Here is a 20,189-nt window from a genome sequence, read left to right as displayed (position 1 = left end):
GAGAGGATCACCGTGAGAGTGTAGCTCCATAAACTTGATGCTGACTGGACCACAATCACCCGACCGCTCATTTATGTAGCTTCCGGTGATCCTTTCCCAATAAAAAGGCTTCAGTCCACGGAACTGAGTTTGCTGTGGTTTAGCAACCTTCTTGACGAGGTAGGGCAGTGAAGTGAGGATGGGGTCCATGAGCTTCTGCACTTTGTTATCTCCATACAACGTTGGGAGTGGGTCTAGGATCTCAACATATCCCATGTCGAGGTTTATAGCTAGTCCCACCCAGTGACGATCCTCCCAGATCATAGGAGTGTATATCGTAAACACATCTTCCATCCATTTCTTCCCTGGCTGAAGCACCAACTCAGTCAGACGGGTGTCCCATTTGAATCGGTCTTTCCTTGCCAATTTCTTGAACCCCTTGAAGACCTCCTGAATCCCGGATGCTAGATACGGTGTTGTGAAAGCAAGCTTCTCTCGATCAAGGAGCTCTCTGTGCCTTCCAGCAAGCATGTACATCAAAATTTCCATATGCTGGACCATAACGTCACATGTTATTCAACAGAATATGAGAAAGAGCCAGAGTAATCATAAAGAGAAACAGAAAAAGCAAAGGAGCTTAGAAGGGGACTCGAACTTACAAATGTGGTGACCCATTTCTGCGGCTGAGCTATTTCCAATATGAATCTGTTGGAGAAGTCAAATTGGGACGGAGTAATGTGGAATCTGTGATAGTGTTAGAACATGAATTAAGAGTTGTTGAAAGAATGAAAATGTTAAAAAATCAAAAATGTTGCATGCGATGAAGGTTTGGATCAAGGTACGTACGCTTGCGTATTTGCTGTGAGAGTCGCGTGGAAGAGGTCCCACTGGTGCTGCGGAAGCGGAGCGATGAGGGCTAGTGCTGGAATTGAAGGGCATTTGAAGAGTTCTTCTGCAAGGTTGCATTCTTCATCTGATGGCTGATGTCTTGGGGTTGGCTTTACAGGGCTGGAGTCGCTAAGTTCAACAACTTCTTCGTCAGATAGGTTTTCCTGCACTCAAGAAATGAAGGCAGTTACGGGAGTGGTGGGAAGAAAAGTAAGGAAAAAAAACAGTACCTGACTCTTTTCCACGTTTAAGGTTGGGAGGGAGGTTCGTTTTGATGTAGCGGTAGCAACGAATGCATTGACAGATGAGGCATGTTCAGCAAATCCGCTACTCTTAGTTGGAGACGTATCGGGTGTGATGGGGTTTAGTGGGGGTTTAGGAGTAGCTCGGTGGGTTGATGTGTCGTATCTAGGATTATTCAGTGATGGGGGGCAGGACTGTTGGGCTCGAAGATTTCAAAACCTTGGAATCGAAGTTGGTGGTAATGATGGTCACTAGTATCGTAGATGGGTGTAGTGGGTTCGGCTTGGTTATGGACGGGGGTGGTGTGGATGGGGGTGGTGTGGATGGGGGTGGTGTGGACGGGGGTGTGTGGATGAGGGAGGTGTGGACGGAGGAGGTGTGGACGGGAGAGGTGTGGATGGGAGAGGTGTGGATGGGAGAGGTGTCGACGGGGGAGTTGTGGACGGGGGAGATGTGGACGGGGGAGTTGTGGACGGAGGAATTGTGGACGGGGGAGTTGTGGACGGGGAAGTTGTGGATTATAGGGTTTGGTTCAATGGGGGTGTGTTTGGGTAAGGTGTAAAAGGTGGTGGTGTGTACGGGTGTGGTTTGTTCAGGTTCTGTAGGGAGATGTGTTGTGTGGACCGGAGTTGACTCGCTGGAAGGTTGGCCGTAGAGCTGAGCTGCATATTGGCTGACAACAGGGGAGGTGCATTCCGGATGATCTTCCTCCATAGGTGCCGGGGACTGCAACGACGTTGACAGACATACATAAAAGTCAATAAATTGCAACAGAAACGCGAGAAGATTATAGGGAAAAGGAAAAATGGTACCGTCTCGTTAGGTACATCATCGGTTGAATGCTCTGTGGGGTCAGTCTGACATCCTCTGTGTGAGAGTTGGGGTTTGTGTGGAGAACCAATGAGAGAGTGGAAAGCAGAACGCTTGCTGTGGGTTCGAGACTTCTTGCGTTTGTTGAGTTGGCGCATCAATCTAAACTCTTTCCTGAGTTTGGAAACTTCGCTAGAAACTTTAGAAAGCATTTCCATCATCTGATCGTTTGAGTTGCTGGTTGAACCAGTTCTGAGAAAGTAGTTGCTGATCCTCCTCTGCTTTCGGCACGGTGGTGGTTTGTTTAGGGGCTTTCTAGGTCTCAAAGCATTTTTTGAAACTTGTCTCCTCGTTTCTGGTTCCTCCAAGGGAGGTTTATGGATGAGTATGGGCGTGGAAGTGTCTCCACCTGGCCAGAGATGCTTCTTGAATGGGTGGTGGTTCGCTATGAGGTTCTCCATGTACGTTAGGCGTTCATCAGCAACAACGTCGTGCCAAACTCCCCATCCTGGTTGCGGTTGGCTTTGTATTGGTATCAATGATGTAACAGCAAGCTGTAATGGCCGCAAAAATGACCAGTTGTTAACATAGACTCGTAATGAAAACAATAGAAATGCTCAAAATTAATTGAAGTAGTAAAACGAGGGAGATGAGGTGCTTACATTCTCAACAGCTTCCACGCGTAGTATGTCAAGGTAGCTAATCTTCGGGTAAACAGGAAGATGAGGTTCTTCGAGTTGGATGATTGATAGCGAGTCTAAGGGGGCTGGGATTATGGACTGCAGCTCCGGGACGGCTTGAAATGCAAGGAGTTGTAATGATAGGGGGAATCCCTTCAGCCTGAAAGTTTCCTGCTTCAAAAGATCAACAAGCTTTGCAATAGGGTCCTCGCATTTCAGAGGGATGAACTTGGGAGGTTTCATGCAGGTAATAGTCTTGAGGAAAGACTCTCTGCCCCAAGGGTGTAGGCAGAAAGCGTCGACGTCCTGGACCATCTTGACGTACTTCAGAGTAGGCCGTGGAGTTTGTTGATGAGCGATTAGAACCCCATCAACAATTATTATTAGAGCTAGGCGCAGCTTCTTTTTTCCTGGCATCGTTGTTTCAGTCTCGAGCTTGTGGCGTAGATCAGCAATGGTGGTGAATCTCTTTTTACCGATCAGCTTGATCCAGTCAGGATCTTTGTGAGCTTTACTCTGGTCTTCCAGTTCAGTGTTGTAGTCTGCAGGAAAATCTCCACAAGGCAGACCTGTGATTGTGCCGAACTCTTGGAGGCCGAAACGGATGGGATCGCTTCCAAAGACTGACCAGAGTGTGTGTTTATCCTCGACAATTAGCTGTCTTGTAAGAAAAGCGTGTATTATTTTACACGAGGCAGGACACTGACGTGCTGGGAGCTCAAATAACTTCCCGAAACAAGAGTCTTTGATGTACTGGAGCTCTTTGGTGTTACGGAGAGCATGCTGTATAAAAGCTAGAAGGTCTGGCTTGGAGTAGATGTTGATACGTCCGCTTGGGGCCCTGTCTGTGGCGAACAGCCTCGGAGGGAGAAGGTGGTCTGGCTTGTTGTTTCCTACAAGAACGTGTAAATGTTAGGACCGTAAATGGAAACAACTCGGACACACGACCAGAAAAAGAAAAAACTAAGAAACTCTAGACTTTCCTTTAATTATTGATCCCTAAAGAAGAAATTTGAAATTGTTATGTTAAAAGCAGGAAACTTTCACACGATTTCATACGATTTCATAGAGTTATACAGTTTTAAGAGAAGTGAAAATCGATAACTAAGAGATCTACCAACAAGTACATGGATGAAGAAATAAACCTTGCATGTCGGAGCAATCAAGACAGCAGATCGAGAAGGCGAGGAAGATGATAGATCGAGTAGGGAACTTAATCTACGCCGCTGAATATGACAAGACAGCAGATCGAGACCGAAGATTGACGGGTTAGGAAGATTGTAAAGGGTGCAATACGAAATGAGACATACGATTGAGGGGTGAGGAAGATGATTGAGGGGTGAGGAAGATGATTGAGGGGTGAGGAAACTAGGGTTCTTAATCTCCGCCGCGGAAACTAGGGTTCTTAATCTCTGTCGCACAAAGTATCAGAGAGAGAGAGAGAGAGAGAGAGAGAGAGAGGGTGTGAACCGTAGGATAAAAGTGTGTCTTTAGATTTATGAACTAGGTATAGTTTGGCGTTGGTATACTTGGGTTTAAATTAAACTCGATTCGGTTTGGTTTTCAATGTGTCCGGTTTGGTTTTATTTGTTCTAGGGGCATCGATGTCTTTGGCTAGCCAAGAAGGTTGCCTCAAGTTCAATGTGTCTTAATGTGATATATGAAACTGGAAAAGTGTCCTAAGGAGTAAAAAAATCTTTTTCCATCAACTAAAACAAGAAGAATATTTATGGCATTTGAGTCTTGTCTCATTCATTTCAGGCAATTTAATACTACTACATACAAACACAGAGCTGTAGATCCAATTTATATGAGATCGGATTTAAGAAAGGATGTCATTTTGGGGATAGTCAAATTAAAACCATTTTCTTTTTAACAAACGTTGAGTGTGTGGAATGAGAATGAACAAATAAATCCAATGTAACGGCTTGTTTTTATTCGGATAGTTCCTTTTTTCTTTTTAAAAAGCTGTCACCAGATCGGTGAAATGAGAGTACCACCGACAACTTTTTCTATGACGAAAAAGCTCATTATATAAATATGTACAAGAAAAAAAAACACAAACGATAGTATTTATTTTGTATCAACATATACAACTGGTAGTTTTATTAGATAGATAGATTTGCAAGCATACATATATAGTACATTTGTATTAAACACTCGATTACCATGAGATGCATGCTTGTATATCTTGGATGAGCTACTCAACCTAATAAGTAAAACTAATTAACACCTATAGCAAATCTCGGTCTCCGTAATACAAGTGCCAAGTTGCAACTGCGTGCATTCGCATGTGTTTAATCTCACTAATTAATTTTTTACATAGTACTATATTATATTAATCAAAAGTTAAGACTCCAATTAATTTTGGAATCGATTCGGAGTAGCTTAGACGGCACGTGGTCGAGTGGGAGAGCACGTGACTCATGACACTTTTCCCTATGCACATGTCCACTCTCTTATGTCTGCATGATGCATGCAACTTCTTTCTCTCTTTACATTTTTTTTCTCTGTATAAAAATACGGTAAAGACACGAGCACCTCCAATAGAAGGTTCTATTTCATTGGAGTTTGAAGTTCTAAATATAAATATATGTGTATATATATATTATATATATGTATGTAATTATAGGATCCACTAAATATTTAAAATTTTAATGGATAAAAATCTATTCTAAGACCATCTTTATCGCTCTTTTTTTAACATTTGGAAAGGGTCCACAAATACTTAAAAACTTTTCTAAAAGTCTCTAAATAAGAGACAGTGATTGCTTGGTTCTTCAACTGTTCGCAGGTTCACTGACATGTGGCGGTCTGCGATTGGTTTATTTTCAGTTTTTTTTTGAATCAAATAAAAAAATTAATAAAAAAATAAAAGAAATAAGAACCTCTGGTAAGGGTTTAGGAATAAAGATGCCCTAAGACATTAAACATTAGTAGGGTTTAAGAATTTGTTGTTAGCCCCAATTACCGTGGCAACAATTTGTTGTAACAAGCCAGCATATAATATTTTTAAATTAAAACTGGCTGACTGCGATTGACATATACCTAAGCCCAATATACACCAATGTTTTAAAAACCGGACCGGACACCGACTCGGCGTATTCACTGGTTGATTGGTCGAACCGGTTCAACCGGTCGAACCGGGTTTTTATTTATTAAATATATTTATATATTTAATATATAAATATATATTATATAATTAATCATATATAAAAATGTAAAAATGTCTGATGAATATTATCTAAAATAGCATCATAAAATAGATAAATAGTAACTGAATATTTAATGTAATGAACTAAATGAAAACATGACAAAAAAAAATCTGTTGGAGAATGATAGAATATCTCAAATTTATTCAGTTGTATCATCTTGAGAGAATGGCACTTCATCTTCGGTACCTTCTAAAACAAGAAAAAAATATGAAAAATGCATGAGTTAAATAATAGACATCATAGCCAAAAAAAACATGTCGTATAAAAGAAGATGTATCTACCGTTCAAGTTCAAGGTTTCAGAAGTTGCATCTTCTCCATCTTTTGGGTTTTCTTCAGTAAGTGCATTCTCAAGTTCATCATAATCTAGTTCAGCTTCTCCACTTTCTTCTACTACCCAGAACTCAGTTTTATCAATGGACTCATAATCAATTGGATCATATGACCTCTTTCTTTTTGAGAACCTGAGCATATGAACATTTAATAGTTATATTCTATAATTTCATAGCTGTGTATTTGAACTTAAACTCACCTATCTTGCAGGCGCAAATTGTAATGAACGTAGACAAGATCATTGAGTCTTTGATGTTCCAATCTATTCCTCCTTTTTGTGTGAATTCTTTCAAACACAGACCAATTACGTTCACAGCCCGATGAAGATGCAGTTTGGCTAAGAATTCGAATTGCTAGCTTCTGCAAAACAGGAACATCATATCCAAAGAACTTCCACCACTCATCTGCAATTGAAAATTCTGCTTGAGAAGTAATATTCCAAAGTACTAAATAAATAACAAAGAGAAAAGTATATGCAATGACATACCAGGACGAGTGGTTTTCGAACAACTTAAAGCTGATGAATGTGAGAAGCTTTTCTCACGTTCTCTATACATTGTCATCCCCTCAAAGATCTTTGTTCTGTCAGACCCTTTTTGTTTTTCCATCAAATTTAACATCCCTTTCAATATCTCAGGCTTTTTTGAAAAGTTCTTTTGATCATACATGAAAGCTGGATTGAAGAAGTATGCTGCAGCATGAAGATCATGGCGCAACATTCTATCCCACCTGTTCTTTATGATCCTTGTATAAGGCTTATACAATTCCTTCTTTTTTCCAAATATCTTCTTGATGCCTAAACGTGCTCGATACATTCCTTCATAGACATATGGTAATGATGGCTTCTCATCAGTATCACAAATACGCAACAAGCGTATCATTGGAGCCATAATCCTTACGATCAACAAACAATGCGCCCACATGTTTTCATCCAAAACAACAGCCTTGACACATCTTGCTTTCTCTGTTTTCAGAAACTGTCTGAACTCTTGATCTACTACCAAAGCTTGTAAGTCATCTTTATGTGCATATGCACTCTGAAGGGCTATAAAAGTGGTAGCAAATCGGGTTTCTCCTGGACGAATGATTTCCCTCCAACCTTGCCTCTTCCTCAAAAAATTTAAAGTTGACTTATGATTGTAGACAAAGATAGTTACCTTTGATACAGCAGAAACTAACTCTTTAACATTAGGCATGTTTCCCACATCCTCCAATATTAAATTCATGCAATGAGCTGCACATGGAGACCAAGAAATATTTGGATATCTCTCCGCAAGTAGTCTACCTGAAGCCTTGTAGTTAGGCGCATTATCAGTCACTAAATGAACCACATTTTCAGAGCCAACCATTTCCACCATCTCATCAAATAAATTACACAAATTCTCTGCATTTGTGTATACATCAGATGCATCAACCGACTTGATGAACGTAACTCCTTTTGGACAGTACACTAAAAAATTGATCAGTGGTCTTTTTCTAGTGTCTTTCCATCCATCTCCCATCAAGGTACAGCCGGTGCTAGCCCACGTGCTTCTAAATGATTCAACGATCAAAGATACATGTTTTTTTGCATCTCTTAATAACCCAACCCTCAAAGCATGATACGAAGGACCAGTATATCCATGTCCTAAACTAGCAGCTTTGCTTAACATAACTGGAAAGAATGGAGAGTTCACAGCGTTCATGGGAATGCAAGCATCATAAAACCATAAAGCAACAGCCATATCAGCATCATGCACCTTCTCCTTGCTTTGTATAGATGCCTTTATACTTGGTTGAGTAGGATCACTCAGGCCTGTTTTAAAAAACCCATGTAAATCTCCACCTCTGTTTCTCTTTTTGGTTTGAGTAACAGATGGCTGAGAATGAATGCCTTGTCCATCAGCATTCATATCAGCAACAATGTTTATATCATCAAGTGGTATGCCTCTCTTTTCCTTATTTTTGTCTTCATTTTCTTTCAATGATTGCTTCATCTGAAACTGAACTTCTGCAGAAACTTTGGTACATGAATCTATGTTTCCTCTTATCCCAGCTAAATGTTGTTTCATTCTGTTAATGCCTCCACCTCCGCTCTCTTTCTGACAGAAGTCACAAATCAAAGTTTTCTTCCCATTCTGCTCAGTCCGTTCTGTTATATATCTCCAAGCTATGTCATCTTTACGACGAACTGAACGTTGAGAAGAAGGTACGCCTAAATCTGGTTCTGAATGATTCCCCTCCATTAACTAGTAAAAATAACAAAAAAATAATATATTTATATGTTATATCAAATTTCGAACAACAAAAGAGAATCACGTTACTTACTTTTTCTTACAAGTGCAGTTCCAAATCTTGTGGCAAAGAAAAATTCAGATGGAGAATGGTGTATGACAGTGAGAGACGACGAGAAGACGTTTAGGTTTCTTTTTTTTCTCGAGAATTATTAAAAAATGACGGCTGTTAAGTATTACTATTATTAACTTAAGTTATTATCCAGGATTAGCCTGATATAAAACCCTAATTACAATTTAAAATGTGTCAAAAATAACAAACCGGGTTCTAACGTCAACCCGGGTCACCGGTTCCACCGGTTTTTAGCCGAGTTGCCCGAGTTTTATGAAATCCGGGTTTTGAATCGAACCGGACTCGGCTTACTAAACGAGTCGCGGTCGAACCGGTTCGACCGGCCGGTCCGGTCCGGTTTTTAAAACCTTGATATACACACACTAGTCTTAAATTTTCACTGACTATATTAAAATTCAAACAAATAAGCAATAACGAATATGACTCAGTACCCAATATGCGTATCTTATGGGGATTGGGATATTGAATTCCTCCCAGTTCACAATCTTAAATACATTTAATACACCAACGTACTTTGGAGTCTTCACCGACTCGACTCGGGATCCTTAATTACACATGTTTTACCAATTAGCTCCAAAAATATCTATTAATATTATTTTATTTTTATATTTGACCTCTCCCCATGCAAATTTTTTTTTTGAATAAGCCTGTCTAACTGATCTCGGCCCCGGAAAAAACACACTTATAGTTGATAATTGAGTTCACATGAGAAATCTCAGATCTCTTAGAAACACAAAGAGTTATAAGAACAACTTTTCTTATTAGCTTTAGAAACTACTCAAAACTAAAGCTCTCAATATGTTTCACTTAGATCATATGGAACACCTCTCCATTAGACCTATATTTATATGAAAGACAATTCCCTTTAACATGTGGGATATGGAAAACACAACCTAACCTAAATAGAAACTTCCTTTTCCTATTTCTAGGTTTCCTTATTGTGTTTATCTTAACATATTAAACATCTAATAATATGTTAAGTTTCCACAAGCTTGGAATTATCCAACATTCACCCCCTTAATTCCAACTTGAATTAGGGAGATCAATTTCTTGAACTCCGATTAAGCTCCTCATTTGCTTGAACATAATCCTTGCTAATGGCTTGGTAAGGATGTCGGCCTTCTGCTCAACACCCGGCACATGCTCCACTTCGATATGCCCGTTCTCCACACACTCACGAATGAAGTGATATTTCTTGAGTACATGCTTACTCCTTCCATGGAAAACTGGATTCTTGGTTAGAGCAATGGCTGATTTGTTGTCGATCCTAAGCTTGACTCTCTCGCCTTCTTTGCTTAGTATCTCACTCAACAATTCCTTGATCCATATAGCTTGCTTCGCTGCTTCTGTTGCTGCCATGAATTCTGCTTCGCATGATGACAATGCAACCGTCTGCTGCTTCTGCGACGTCCAAGTAATCAGTGATGAACCGTAGTAGAATGCATGTCCTGACGTGCTCCTCCCGTCATCGAGATCAATGTTGTGACTGCTGTCACTATAACCAACGACACTCCTTGACCCATCTCTCTTGAAGAACAGACCGAAGTTTGTTGTTCCTTTCACATACCGCAGTATGTGCTTGATGGCTTGTCCGTGAGAGTTTCTCGGATTGTGCATGTATCTGCTAAGAACACCTACTGCGTAACACAGGTCGGGTCTTGTGTGAAGCAGATACCTCAAACATCCTATGATTCTTCTGAACTCGGTAGCATCTATCTCTTGTTCATCTTCAGCTTTTGAGATCTTCAAATTCGCCTCCATTGGAATTTGAGTTGCGTTACACGCTTCCATCTTTGTGTCACGCAGGATTCCTTGAGCATACCTCTCTTGCTTTATTCTGATTCCGTCTGCTCCTTGAATCACCTCTATGCCAAGGTAGTACGTTAGCTTACCTAGATCTGACATCTCGAACTTCTTAGACATCTCCTCCTTGAATTGCCTAATCACCTTAAGCGAAGTTCCTGTCACAAATAGATCATCAACGTAGATGGCTATGATCAAGACGTCTCCTCCTTGAGTCTTGCAGTACACTGATGGTTCCTTCGTGCACTTCTCAAATCTCATCTCCTTGAGAACCTGATCGAGTTTTACACTCCATGCTCTGGGTGCCTGGCGTAACACATGCAACGTCTTGTGTAACACACAAACTCGATCATCTTCTCCTTTCTTCTCAGAACCAGTCGGTCTATCTTCAAGCTCCCATATCTTGTTTCTTGTGATAGACTCCAACTCGTCTTCCATAGCTTCAACCCAATCTTCTTCACAAGATAGGTTGAACTCATCTGAGGCAATCTCTCCTCCTCTATCGGTGCATCCTAGATTGAGCACATCTGAGGCAACCTCTCCTCCTCTATCGGTGCAACCTAGATTGAACATAGCTGAGGCAACCTCTCCTCCTCTATCGGTGTGAGATCTTTTGAACCGATAGAATGCCTCACGATTATCTGCTGGTGTTGGTGGTGTGATACATCCACACAAATTTCCAAGCAATAATCTCACTGGCTTTGATGTACAAATCATGGCCTTAGTCAGGAATGTGTCTCTGGCTTGCTTCCCTGCGAGACATGTGTCACACACGCCTTCTTTGTGTGTTACACTCGGGAATGAGTGTCTCGTTTGCTTCTCTGCGAGACATGTGTCACACACGCCTTCTTCGTGTGTTACACTCTGCATTCCTACGACCATCTCCTTCCTTACCATGTTGTTCATCACTCCATAGCATATATGTCCTTGTCGAGCATGCCACCTCCATGTAGCATCTTCGTCCCTGACATGTAAACATTCCGGGTAGCTTATCTCCATAGGGGTCTTGTAGAGACGGTTTGGAGATCTTGTCACACGAACTAGCAACCTTCCATGCGAATCTGTGAGCGTTAAGTAGACATCTTTCATGTTAACCTCACATCCGTTCTCTGTTGCTTGCCCAAGACTCAATATATTGTGCTTCAGATCGGGTATGTAGTATATGTCCTTGAGTGCCTTCTTCTCTCCAGTCTTGCACACAAAGGTAACCACACCCTTTCCTACAATGTCAACACACGATCCATCACCAAACTTCACCTTCCCTTTGGTGTTGAGATTCAAACTCGAAAAGAACTCCTTGTTCCCTGTCATGTGATTGCTCGCTCCATTATCCAAATACCAGACACTTGCATTGCCTTTGTCGATATCAAGATTCTTCGGAATCACCTTATCTTCATTCAAAAACACCACCTCGTGTACATAGAGTGCATCAGCCTCTTCTGTCTCGTTTAGGTTAGTTTCTTGATTCTTCTCTGTCTTTTCGGGACAGACAGTTGCGTAGTGACCAGGCTTGTCACATCTCCAACATATCAGCTTTGAACGATTCTTCTTCGAGTTGTTATCTTCGGTGTGTGACGCACGGTTTTGGTTGTGTGACCTACCTCGACCTCTGCCTCTACCGTTCCGTCCTCTTCCTCTACCACGGGAATTCTCATAGCCCCTCTGACTATGCTCTTCATTGTTCGAAAACATCAGCTTCCCTTGGTCTTCTTTCTGAGTTTCTTCTCCTACACGCTCCTCGTACGCCTTAAGCCTTCCTACTATGTCTTCAAACCCCGTCGAGTTGAGATCTAGGACTTGCTCAAGTGATGCTACGATCTGGATATACTTGTGTCTTGGAAGACCCTTCAAGAACTTCTTGACCATCTTGGATTCTTCTATGTTTTCTCCCAACGAGGTTGCTTTGGATGATAGGCCCGATATCTTCCCCGCGAAGTCATCGACCGTATCTGAATCATCCATCTTCAACCTGTCAAACTCCGCCATCAACGTCTGAAGTCTCGCCTCCCTTACACGATCAGCTCCTAGGTGTCGCGACTTGATGGCGTTCCAGATCTCTTTTGATGCGGTTTGTTCTCCCACCTGGAGAATCAATGTTTCGGGAACAGATTGAAACAAAAGAGCTATCGCAACATCGTTCTTCTTTTGATCATCTGAACCAGGTTCGATTGTGTCCCACACTTCATGAACACGTAGTAGAACCTTCATCCTCATCGACCAAACTGTGTAGTTTGTCGATGACAACATCGGACATTGGATGGATGTAGATCCAAAGTCCTTCGTGCGTGGAGCCCTAGTCACGTCAGCCATCTTGCCGTCGCGATCTCTTGTTCACAAGCACCAGGATCTTAAGCTACAACTTAAGCTTAGATCGAGTCTCCAACCTGAGGCTCTGATACCAATTCAGATCTCTTAGAAACACAAAGAGTTATAAGAACAACTTTTCTTATTAGCTTTAGAAACTACTCAAAACTAAAGCTCTCAATATGTTTCACTTAGATCATATGGAACACCTCTCCATTAGACCTATATTTATATGAAAGACAATTCCCTTTAACATGTGGGATATGGAAAACACAACCTAACCTAAATAGAAACTTCCTTTTCCTATTTCTAGGTTTCCTTATTGTGTTTATCTTAACATATTAAACATCTAATAATATGTTAAGTTTCCACAAGCTTGGAATTATCCAACAAAATCAAATTCATAACTGATAATGTGTACACACCAGATCCCAATAGTTTGCCATTAGGCTATACCGCCAATTAGTTCTCATGCAATTCCTCCTCTCTTTTAACTTTCTTTTCACTCACTTTTATTTTTCTAAACTGACAAGCTTATTTTAAAACTTATCTTCCGACAAAAGTTTGCATATTTTCTGCAATATGTACGTTTATTGATTGGTGTATCAGTGTTCAACTTGTGTTAGTATTGGGCTTACTCATAAAAAGGCCCAATCTCAAAACCAAAACCCAAATTTCAGATTAATGGGCATTTCATTTCCGCTTGTTAGCGAGCAAAACCTAATCTAACGTCCACGCTATACCCTAATAACAGAACTGTTAGTTTCCCGGCTAATAATCCGGCGCCGCGTGGACCAAATTAACCGAAACAGAAGAGCTCTCTGGTTCCTCTGTCTTGTCCGAGTAAAAAAATTATAAATACCGAAAATAAAAAAACAAAATTAAGTGGTCGAAAAATGTCAGGGATGGGTGTTTGCTAGGGTTTAGTAGTGCCCCTTGCAGCTGCAGCTCCCACTCTTTCTCTCTTTTCGAAGATTAGCCGCAAAAGCTCTCTTCTTCTCTTCACACAGCTTTTTCCTCCCGACAGATCACAAAAACCGTGTCTTTTGTCTTAACGCGCGGATCGTCGATTCCTCTGGGTTCCGTGAATGGAGATCCAGACGGATCAAGACGGATCTTGCGCCGCCGTTTCGTCCTCTTCCGCCTCCGCCGTTTTCAGAAAGATCGAGTTCCACCTCGCGAGGAAACCCTTCAACGGCTTCTCTAGCCGCGGCTCCGATTTCAAGATGGAGACTTTGAATCCCTCCTCCTCTTCTAACAACAGAGCCTTCTCGTTATCGTCCGTTAAGAAGGTGGACGGTCCCGATTCGTTGGATCGGGAGCTTACTTTCACCAAAACCATCCGCAAAATCGTGAGCTTACTTCTCTGTGGAAAAAAAAATGTTATCTTTATTATGGGTTTTGTTGAATATGTTTGGACGGGTGTCTTTGTAGGGTGCTGGTTTGGAGAATCTCGGGAACACATGTTATCTTAACTCTGTGTTGCAATGTTTGACGTACACTGAGCCTTTAGCTGCTTACCTGCAAGACGTCGCGCATGAGCAACGCTGTAAGTAGTGGTTTCTTGTAAATGGTAAGTCTCTTTGTTCAGTCTCTGATACAGTGTTTACATGTAATCGTTTTGTGTGTGTAGGCCGTGTGGCGGGGTTTTGTGCTTTATGTGCAATGCAGAGGCATGTCAGGATTGCTCTTCAATCTACTGGCAGAAGCTTAGCACCTAAGTATTTGGTCTCTAACCTGCGATGTATGCTTCTCAGACCTTATTTTATTGTGTCAATTTTTCGGTTTTTTTACTAATAAGACTAATGAGGATTGTCAAATGGTTAATTAGGCGTATCACAAAACTTCAGGAAATGTAGGCAGGAAGATGCACATGAGTACATGATCAATTTGCTGGAGTGTATGCACAAGTGTTGTCTGGCTTCTGGTGTACCAAGTGAATCCTCTGATGCTTACAGGAGCAGCTTGGTACATAAAATTTTTGGTGGTAGCCTCCGTAGTCAGGTAAAGTTGCTATTTTTTTATTATCATTAAATGGCCTCTGCCTTCACTAAATATTTTATTTATTTCAGGTGAAATGTGCACAGTGTTCCCATTGTTCCGACAAGTTTGATCCATTTCTTGACCTGAGCCTAGACATTTCGAGGGCGGATTCATTGCAGAGAGCACTTTTACGTTTCACTGCGGTTGAGCTCTTAGATAATGGTTCAAAGGTTTACCAGTGTGAAAGATGCAAGCAGAAAGTTAAGGCTGTTAAACAGCTTACTGTTTTTAAAGCCCCTTCTGTTCTGACTGTACACCTGAAGCGGTTTGAAGCGTATAGATCCGAAAAAATCGACAAGAAAGTCGAGTTTCCCCCTGCGATCGACATGAAACCTTTCGTCAGTGGTCCATATGTAAGTAGACTTACTCTTGTGCTCTATATTGCACTGGAGTTTTCTTAGATATTCTTGTTCATGTATCTTTTCAATCCTTGAGCTTCATAATTATAACATTACAGTAACATGTGTTGAACAGGAAGGTAATTTGAAGTACACTCTATATGGTGTGTTAGTTCATTGTGGTGGAAGTATCCATTCTGGTCACTACTACTGCTTTGTTCGCACTTCAAGTGGCATGTGGTATTCCCTTGATGATAACGAGGTAAGCAGCAGCATTCTACGTTCTTGGTTTGCATAAGTTTTGTTTGATAACTTATAGAAGTTTCTCTATGCATTGTTGCTGTAGGTTATCCAAGCTAGTGAGAAGACTGTGTTCAACCAGAAGGCGTATATGCTTTTCTATGTTCGCGATAGACAAAATACAGCCCCAAAGAATCCAGTTACCGTGGCTAAGAAAGAAACTTCCAAAGAGAGCGTCGCCGTAAACAGAACTTCTTTGATTGTATCTTCTAACAGAAATGATCAAGTTAATGGTTCAACAGTCATCAAAGCATGTAGTTTAAACGCTACTGTTGCCAACGGTACAACACCCTTGAGAGCGTGTGATAAAGGTTCGCCTGCTTGCTTGACCACCCCAAAAGATGTGAATGCGAAAGATCCCCCAAGCAGTGTGGAGGGGAAAGAGATCCTGGAGGGGCAAAATGGTACAGCACCTGTGAAATCAAATGATCAAGGTGCTCCTGCTGTCTTAATTCAAAAAGATAAAGAGAATCCGAAAGATCCCCTGAGCAGTGTGGAGGCAAAAGAGATCCTTAAGATGGAAAATAGTACAGCACCACCCTCGGAATCACGTGATCAAGGTGCTCCTGCTGTCCTTACCCAAAACGAGTTAAGCGTTGTTGCTGCCAATGTTACATCACCCTTGAGGTCATGTGAACAAGGTGCTCCTGCTGTCTTGACTCCAAAAGATTTAAATGCCAAAGAGACTCAGACAAATCCCCCAAGCAGTGTGGAGAGAAAAGAGAACCTTGAGAGACCCTGTGATGTAGGTGCTCCTGTAGTCTTAACTCAGAAAGATTTAATTAATAATAACAAGACCCTTCAGAAGGAAGAGTCACTTCCACAGGCTAATGGGGAAGGATCTTTGGTAAAGGAGGATTCAAAGGCTGCATGCACAATGATGCCAGGAAAGGCTTCTCCTCTCCTGGACGACAGCACAAACACTCAAATTCTTGTGAATTTGCCTACTTCTCTGGGTAAAGCTGAAAATAGCGTTGACGAGAAGAAATCTGCTAATAATTTGAACGAGTCTGACACTTCACTTAAGGTGAGTGTATAGTTCTACTTTCACGAGTTCGCATTTTGTTCGTATGGCCTCGTTTAATGGGATTGAGTATTTCTAACTTGCCTTCCGCTTCTCTCCAGGTTAAAAATGATAATTCACCTATGGAAGAAGCTGTTCTTGATAATCAGACTTTGGTACATCAGTCGGATGAATCGGCAACAGAATCAATAAAGCAAACTTCTGTTGAGGAGACCTTCACCACACCAAGAAAGACTCGCAAGCGTAACATGAAAACCGTGCAGGTGGGGTTATCATCTTTCAAGCTGGCACTTGGCGTTCGCAAAAAAAGGGGAAGATCAAGAACCTTAGCTGTTAAGGGTACTTCGGAGTCCAAGAAAAGAGCTACAGATCTAGAGCGTTCCACTCCACTGATTACTAGCAAAGCTGCTTCTTCTGGCTCTGCTTACAAGCATGGGAAGGGTAAAAGTGTCAGTGTCGATAATGAAAGGATAATGACTAGTAATGGGAATATGCTGCTTGCCTCTCCAATCGTAGAGCTGAAGGAGAGAACTAATCAAAATGGTGCCGTTCTTGCGTCAGACCAACAACAACCGTTGAAGAGTTCGGACTTGTCTGAAGCAAGCCAAAACGCCAAAAGAAAGAGAGACAATTCAAAAGAAGAACAAATATTGTCACAGAAAGAACAGGTGACCATTCTCACGAGGGGTTTGCCAGAGACCGTTGGTAAGTTTTCATTTTCTCAATTTGTGACTTTTACAAATTTGGTAATCCTTGCTGCTAATTGCTAATAATGAACTTTGTCCAGTTGGTGGATAACACTATCATTCTCCAACTCTGATCTTATATTTGGAGAACTGACATCAATCATAGCAGTCTTAGAGCAAGGCCTTAGTCTATGTAGTTGTGTTTGATGGGCTTAAGTCTTATATAACTGTTGCAGTTGCCAAATGGGACGAGGAAGTTTCAGCTTCTAAGAAGATGGGAAGTAGTGAAGGCACGAGAATTGGATATGTAGCAGATGAATGGTGAGCTTTGATATTTTTTGTTGTTGGGGTTGGTTATATTATTAGGCAGTTGGTTTACAAACAAATGGTCTTGTATTGTGGCAGGGATGAAGAATATGACAGAGGGAAGAAAAAGAAGATACGGATCAAAGAGGAGATGTATGTAGGGCCGAACCCGTTCCAGGCGTTTGCATCGAAGAAACAACAAACGGATACAAAGAAGAAATGGTCACAAGGCAGGAATACTGCAAAGACAGGCTTCCGGATATGAATAAGGGAACAGTCATCATCTATAAAGAGTATGTAGTCCACGTGTTTTGGCTGACAGTAATATTAACGAAAGAGGTAAAGAAAGACCTATAGAGAGACATTATAGACTGTTTGTGATCTCTTTTTTTCTCTTTCAGTTTTGTTCTATTTCTGATAAACAAAGACAGATCCATCCCCTGGTTTTGGAGTAAGATTAGCTGTTTCTTTTAACTTGCCTCATGTAATGCTATATCCTCTACAGGTAGTTTATACCTGTATTAATATTTACCCACGAGATTAATTTTTTTTGCTGTAACATTACAATCGTGTCGGTAATAGTGAGATTTATATTTCATATATTTGATGGATTAGACGTTGAGACCGTGCGTGATATTTGACGATGAACTTTAACCAGGGTGACGTTTGTGTGATTTTTCTTCTTAATGGAAACATGTGCCTTTGAATCAGACCACCATGCGTCTTGCAAGCTACTCTGTTGCTTCTCTTACAAAACTGTAGCTTGTCTTGGTCATTCAGCTGCCAAAGTGTTAACTGGATGGTGCAGTATGTAGGAGTTTAGTTTCCATATTAGTTAGTCATCATACATGTGAACTGAGCATGTGTTTCACTTTCGTAGTACTACTTCATATTTTTAACCCTGAAAAGGCCTTTGGTGGAGGATGTTCGAGTCTGTGACTGCATCGCCCTTATCTTTAACCAAAGGCCGCAACTCATGAAGCACCCTTGCAGGCAAAATAAAGCTTACGTATAGAGATGACTGACCATTGTATTGTGAAAATTTGTAGTTATACTCTTTTCAGGCACCATGTCCAACAGTGGATCTATCTGGAATCATTTGCAGGTTGCTTGAGCATAGATGGAGCATCAATTACCACAATTAACTAGAATGTGGACTTATCTTGAGCGTCAATCAGCTGGCCAAGTTAAGGGTACGACGAGAGAAACAAAAATTGAAGTTGATAAATAAAGGAGTGTTCGTGAGTCTTTGCTATGTTCTAAGGCAGCAAGTCATGATTATCAACTGGCTAGTTTTATAGTAAGAGTCCCAATGGAAGTGGAACAAAAACCATTTTTAGGAATAAAGATGAGTAATAACGCGTTTCATTTGTGCTATATAAGCTAAACGATGCTTCTTTTCTTTTCTTTTTCTGATGGGTTCAACATGCAAAGAAGAAAGTCTACTTTCAACAACCAAACTGGGAAACCAACCACTTGCACGCACACTAAACAAGTTTTTTTTTAAAACAGACATCATCATTCATCAACCACAAACTCTGCAGGACAGAAGCTTTCAGCATATCCAGGCCTCCAAATGACAGTCCACGGATCATACCAAACGGAAATGGCACCTGCAATGAAAGTAGATCAGAAGGGAAAGAGTTAGCAATTCATCAGTTGAGACAGAGAAAGGACTTTCCCTTCCCCTCTTGTGAAATAGATCAACTATTGAAATGTATCAGTATGTATGTACGTACCCCAATAGACCTCTGCCTTGCCATACCCTCGGGGTCACAGATAAATCAAGTTTCGCACCTTGCCTTATAACTCCCACAGAAACTGCTTGTCCCTGGTTAGCTTGAGCTTCAGCGGCAAGCCTAGGCAACAGATTGTCACCACCTTCCACGTTGCCGAATTTAACAACCTGATCTCCAAGCTGTAACCCATCCTCCGCTGCTGGAGATGACTCGGTTATCTCATCAACCATGGCAAAGGGAATACTAGTAACCGAATCCATATCCATGGCACGGGAAGTAACAGTGAAGCCAGATGTCTGCATGGAGGCAGATAAGGAAGCCACTTCACCTGGCAAACTTCTTTCTTGTGGACCTGCATCAATCATTTTGTATTCATTCATAAAACTCCAGACCCATATGGTTTCAAAGTATATGAAGCTGGGAGCTCAACGTCCAGGCCATACCTGAATCTTTCGCAGATGAAGCTCTGGACGTAGGCCTCACTGAATGAAGAATTTGAATGTTCACATTGATCTTGTCCGTTATCTCGCTGTGCTCATTTCGTAACTCTGTAGGTAAAGAAACTCAAAGCACAAGAATCAAACACTAACACACTTGGTTCACTGTAGAAGCTACACATCCACTCTATGGCAAATACTGATATAAAAAAACCCAATCTTGGTTCATCTCTTACTCACACAAACCCTAATCTAAGTAAAAAAAAAACCCTAACTTTGGACAACAAAGAGAAGAGAAACTCACCAGCAAGACGACGGCGCTGAGCTCTAACCGCCGGAATGTCGATATCTTCCCGAGGGAACCCCTGTCGATGTCATAAAGAATCAAAAGGAAGGAAGGAGGGAGGGATGATAAGCAGATCGATGTAGAGTTACCTCCGAGTCGACGAGGTTGCCGGAGAGACCAGGACCACCGGGATTGCAGAGACGTTCCACGATCGAGTTCATTTCCGTCTCCATGGCAGCTCTCTTATCCATCAGAGCCATCGTCTCCGCTTTCAGATTCGCGCCCCCCATATCTTCCCTCCGATCGATCTGATCTGATCTTTCCACCGAATCCAAACTTTCTTTAGCGACGGACGGACGGAGGAGCATGTATTCTATGGGCTTTTAAAGCCCATCAGGTTCTTAGAGTTTAGTCTAAAACCCATTCTTTA

At 41.4% G+C, this 20,189-nt stretch overlaps 3 protein-coding genes across 5 annotated transcripts; 1 reads left to right on the top strand and 2 right to left on the bottom strand.

Annotated features, from left to right (window-relative positions):
* Positions 1 to 2,610: 2,610 nt before the first annotated feature.
* On the bottom strand, positions 2,611 to 9,357 carry LOC103845236. 2 transcript variants are annotated; one of them, XR_004452342.1, is made up of 4 exons: positions 6,635 to 9,357; positions 6,347 to 6,551; positions 3,746 to 6,278; positions 2,611 to 3,493 (listed from the first exon to the last, which is right to left on the bottom strand). XR_004452342.1 is itself a non-coding variant. In XM_033281802.1 (3 exons), the coding sequence occupies exons 1-3, from the start codon at positions 8,370 to 8,372 to the stop codon at positions 6,053 to 6,055; spliced, it is 2,169 nt and encodes a 722-aa protein (XP_033137693.1). In that variant the 5' UTR covers positions 8,373 to 9,357; the 3' UTR covers positions 3,070 to 6,052. The 2 variants fall into 2 exon arrangements, 1 of the variants encoding a protein (XP_033137693.1); XM_033281802.1 differs by having other exon boundaries at positions 3,070 to 6,278.
* Positions 9,358 to 13,202: 3,845 nt separating this feature from the next.
* LOC103845235 (ubiquitin carboxyl-terminal hydrolase 23) lies at positions 13,203 to 17,911 on the top strand. Of its 2 annotated transcripts, XM_009122065.3 has the most exons (10): positions 13,244 to 13,952; positions 14,035 to 14,149; positions 14,234 to 14,344; positions 14,432 to 14,604; positions 14,673 to 14,996; positions 15,118 to 15,243; positions 15,328 to 16,308; positions 16,407 to 17,010; positions 17,228 to 17,312; positions 17,397 to 17,911. In XM_009122065.3, the coding sequence occupies exons 1-10, from the start codon at positions 13,689 to 13,691 to the stop codon at positions 17,560 to 17,562; spliced, it is 2,949 nt and encodes a 982-aa protein (XP_009120313.1). In that variant the 5' UTR covers positions 13,244 to 13,688; the 3' UTR covers positions 17,563 to 17,911. The 2 variants fall into 2 exon arrangements, with proteins under 2 accessions (XP_033137688.1, XP_009120313.1); XM_033281797.1 differs by lacking the exon at positions 17,397 to 17,911 and having other exon boundaries at positions 13,203 to 13,952; positions 17,093 to 17,312.
* A 735-nt stretch (positions 17,912 to 18,646) lies between these two features.
* On the bottom strand, positions 18,647 to 20,164 carry LOC103845234 (26S proteasome non-ATPase regulatory subunit 9). The gene is made up of 5 exons (XM_009122064.3): positions 19,909 to 20,164; positions 19,778 to 19,838; positions 19,480 to 19,584; positions 19,037 to 19,388; positions 18,647 to 18,910 (listed from the first exon to the last, which is right to left on the bottom strand). The coding sequence occupies exons 1-5, from the start codon at positions 20,125 to 20,127 to the stop codon at positions 18,889 to 18,891; spliced, it is 759 nt and encodes a 252-aa protein (XP_009120312.1). The 5' UTR covers positions 20,128 to 20,164; the 3' UTR covers positions 18,647 to 18,888.
* Positions 20,165 to 20,189: the final 25 nt, after the last annotated feature.

The sequence above is a fragment of the Brassica rapa genome, chromosome A10 (genome assembly GCF_000309985.2).
Source record: "Brassica rapa cultivar Chiifu-401-42 chromosome A10, CAAS_Brap_v3.01, whole genome shotgun sequence".
NCBI classification, from domain to species: domain Eukaryota; kingdom Viridiplantae; phylum Streptophyta; class Magnoliopsida; order Brassicales; family Brassicaceae; genus Brassica; species Brassica rapa.
The sequence above is the reverse complement of the archived record's forward strand: the minus strand, read 5'-3'. Positions and strand labels throughout refer to the sequence as shown.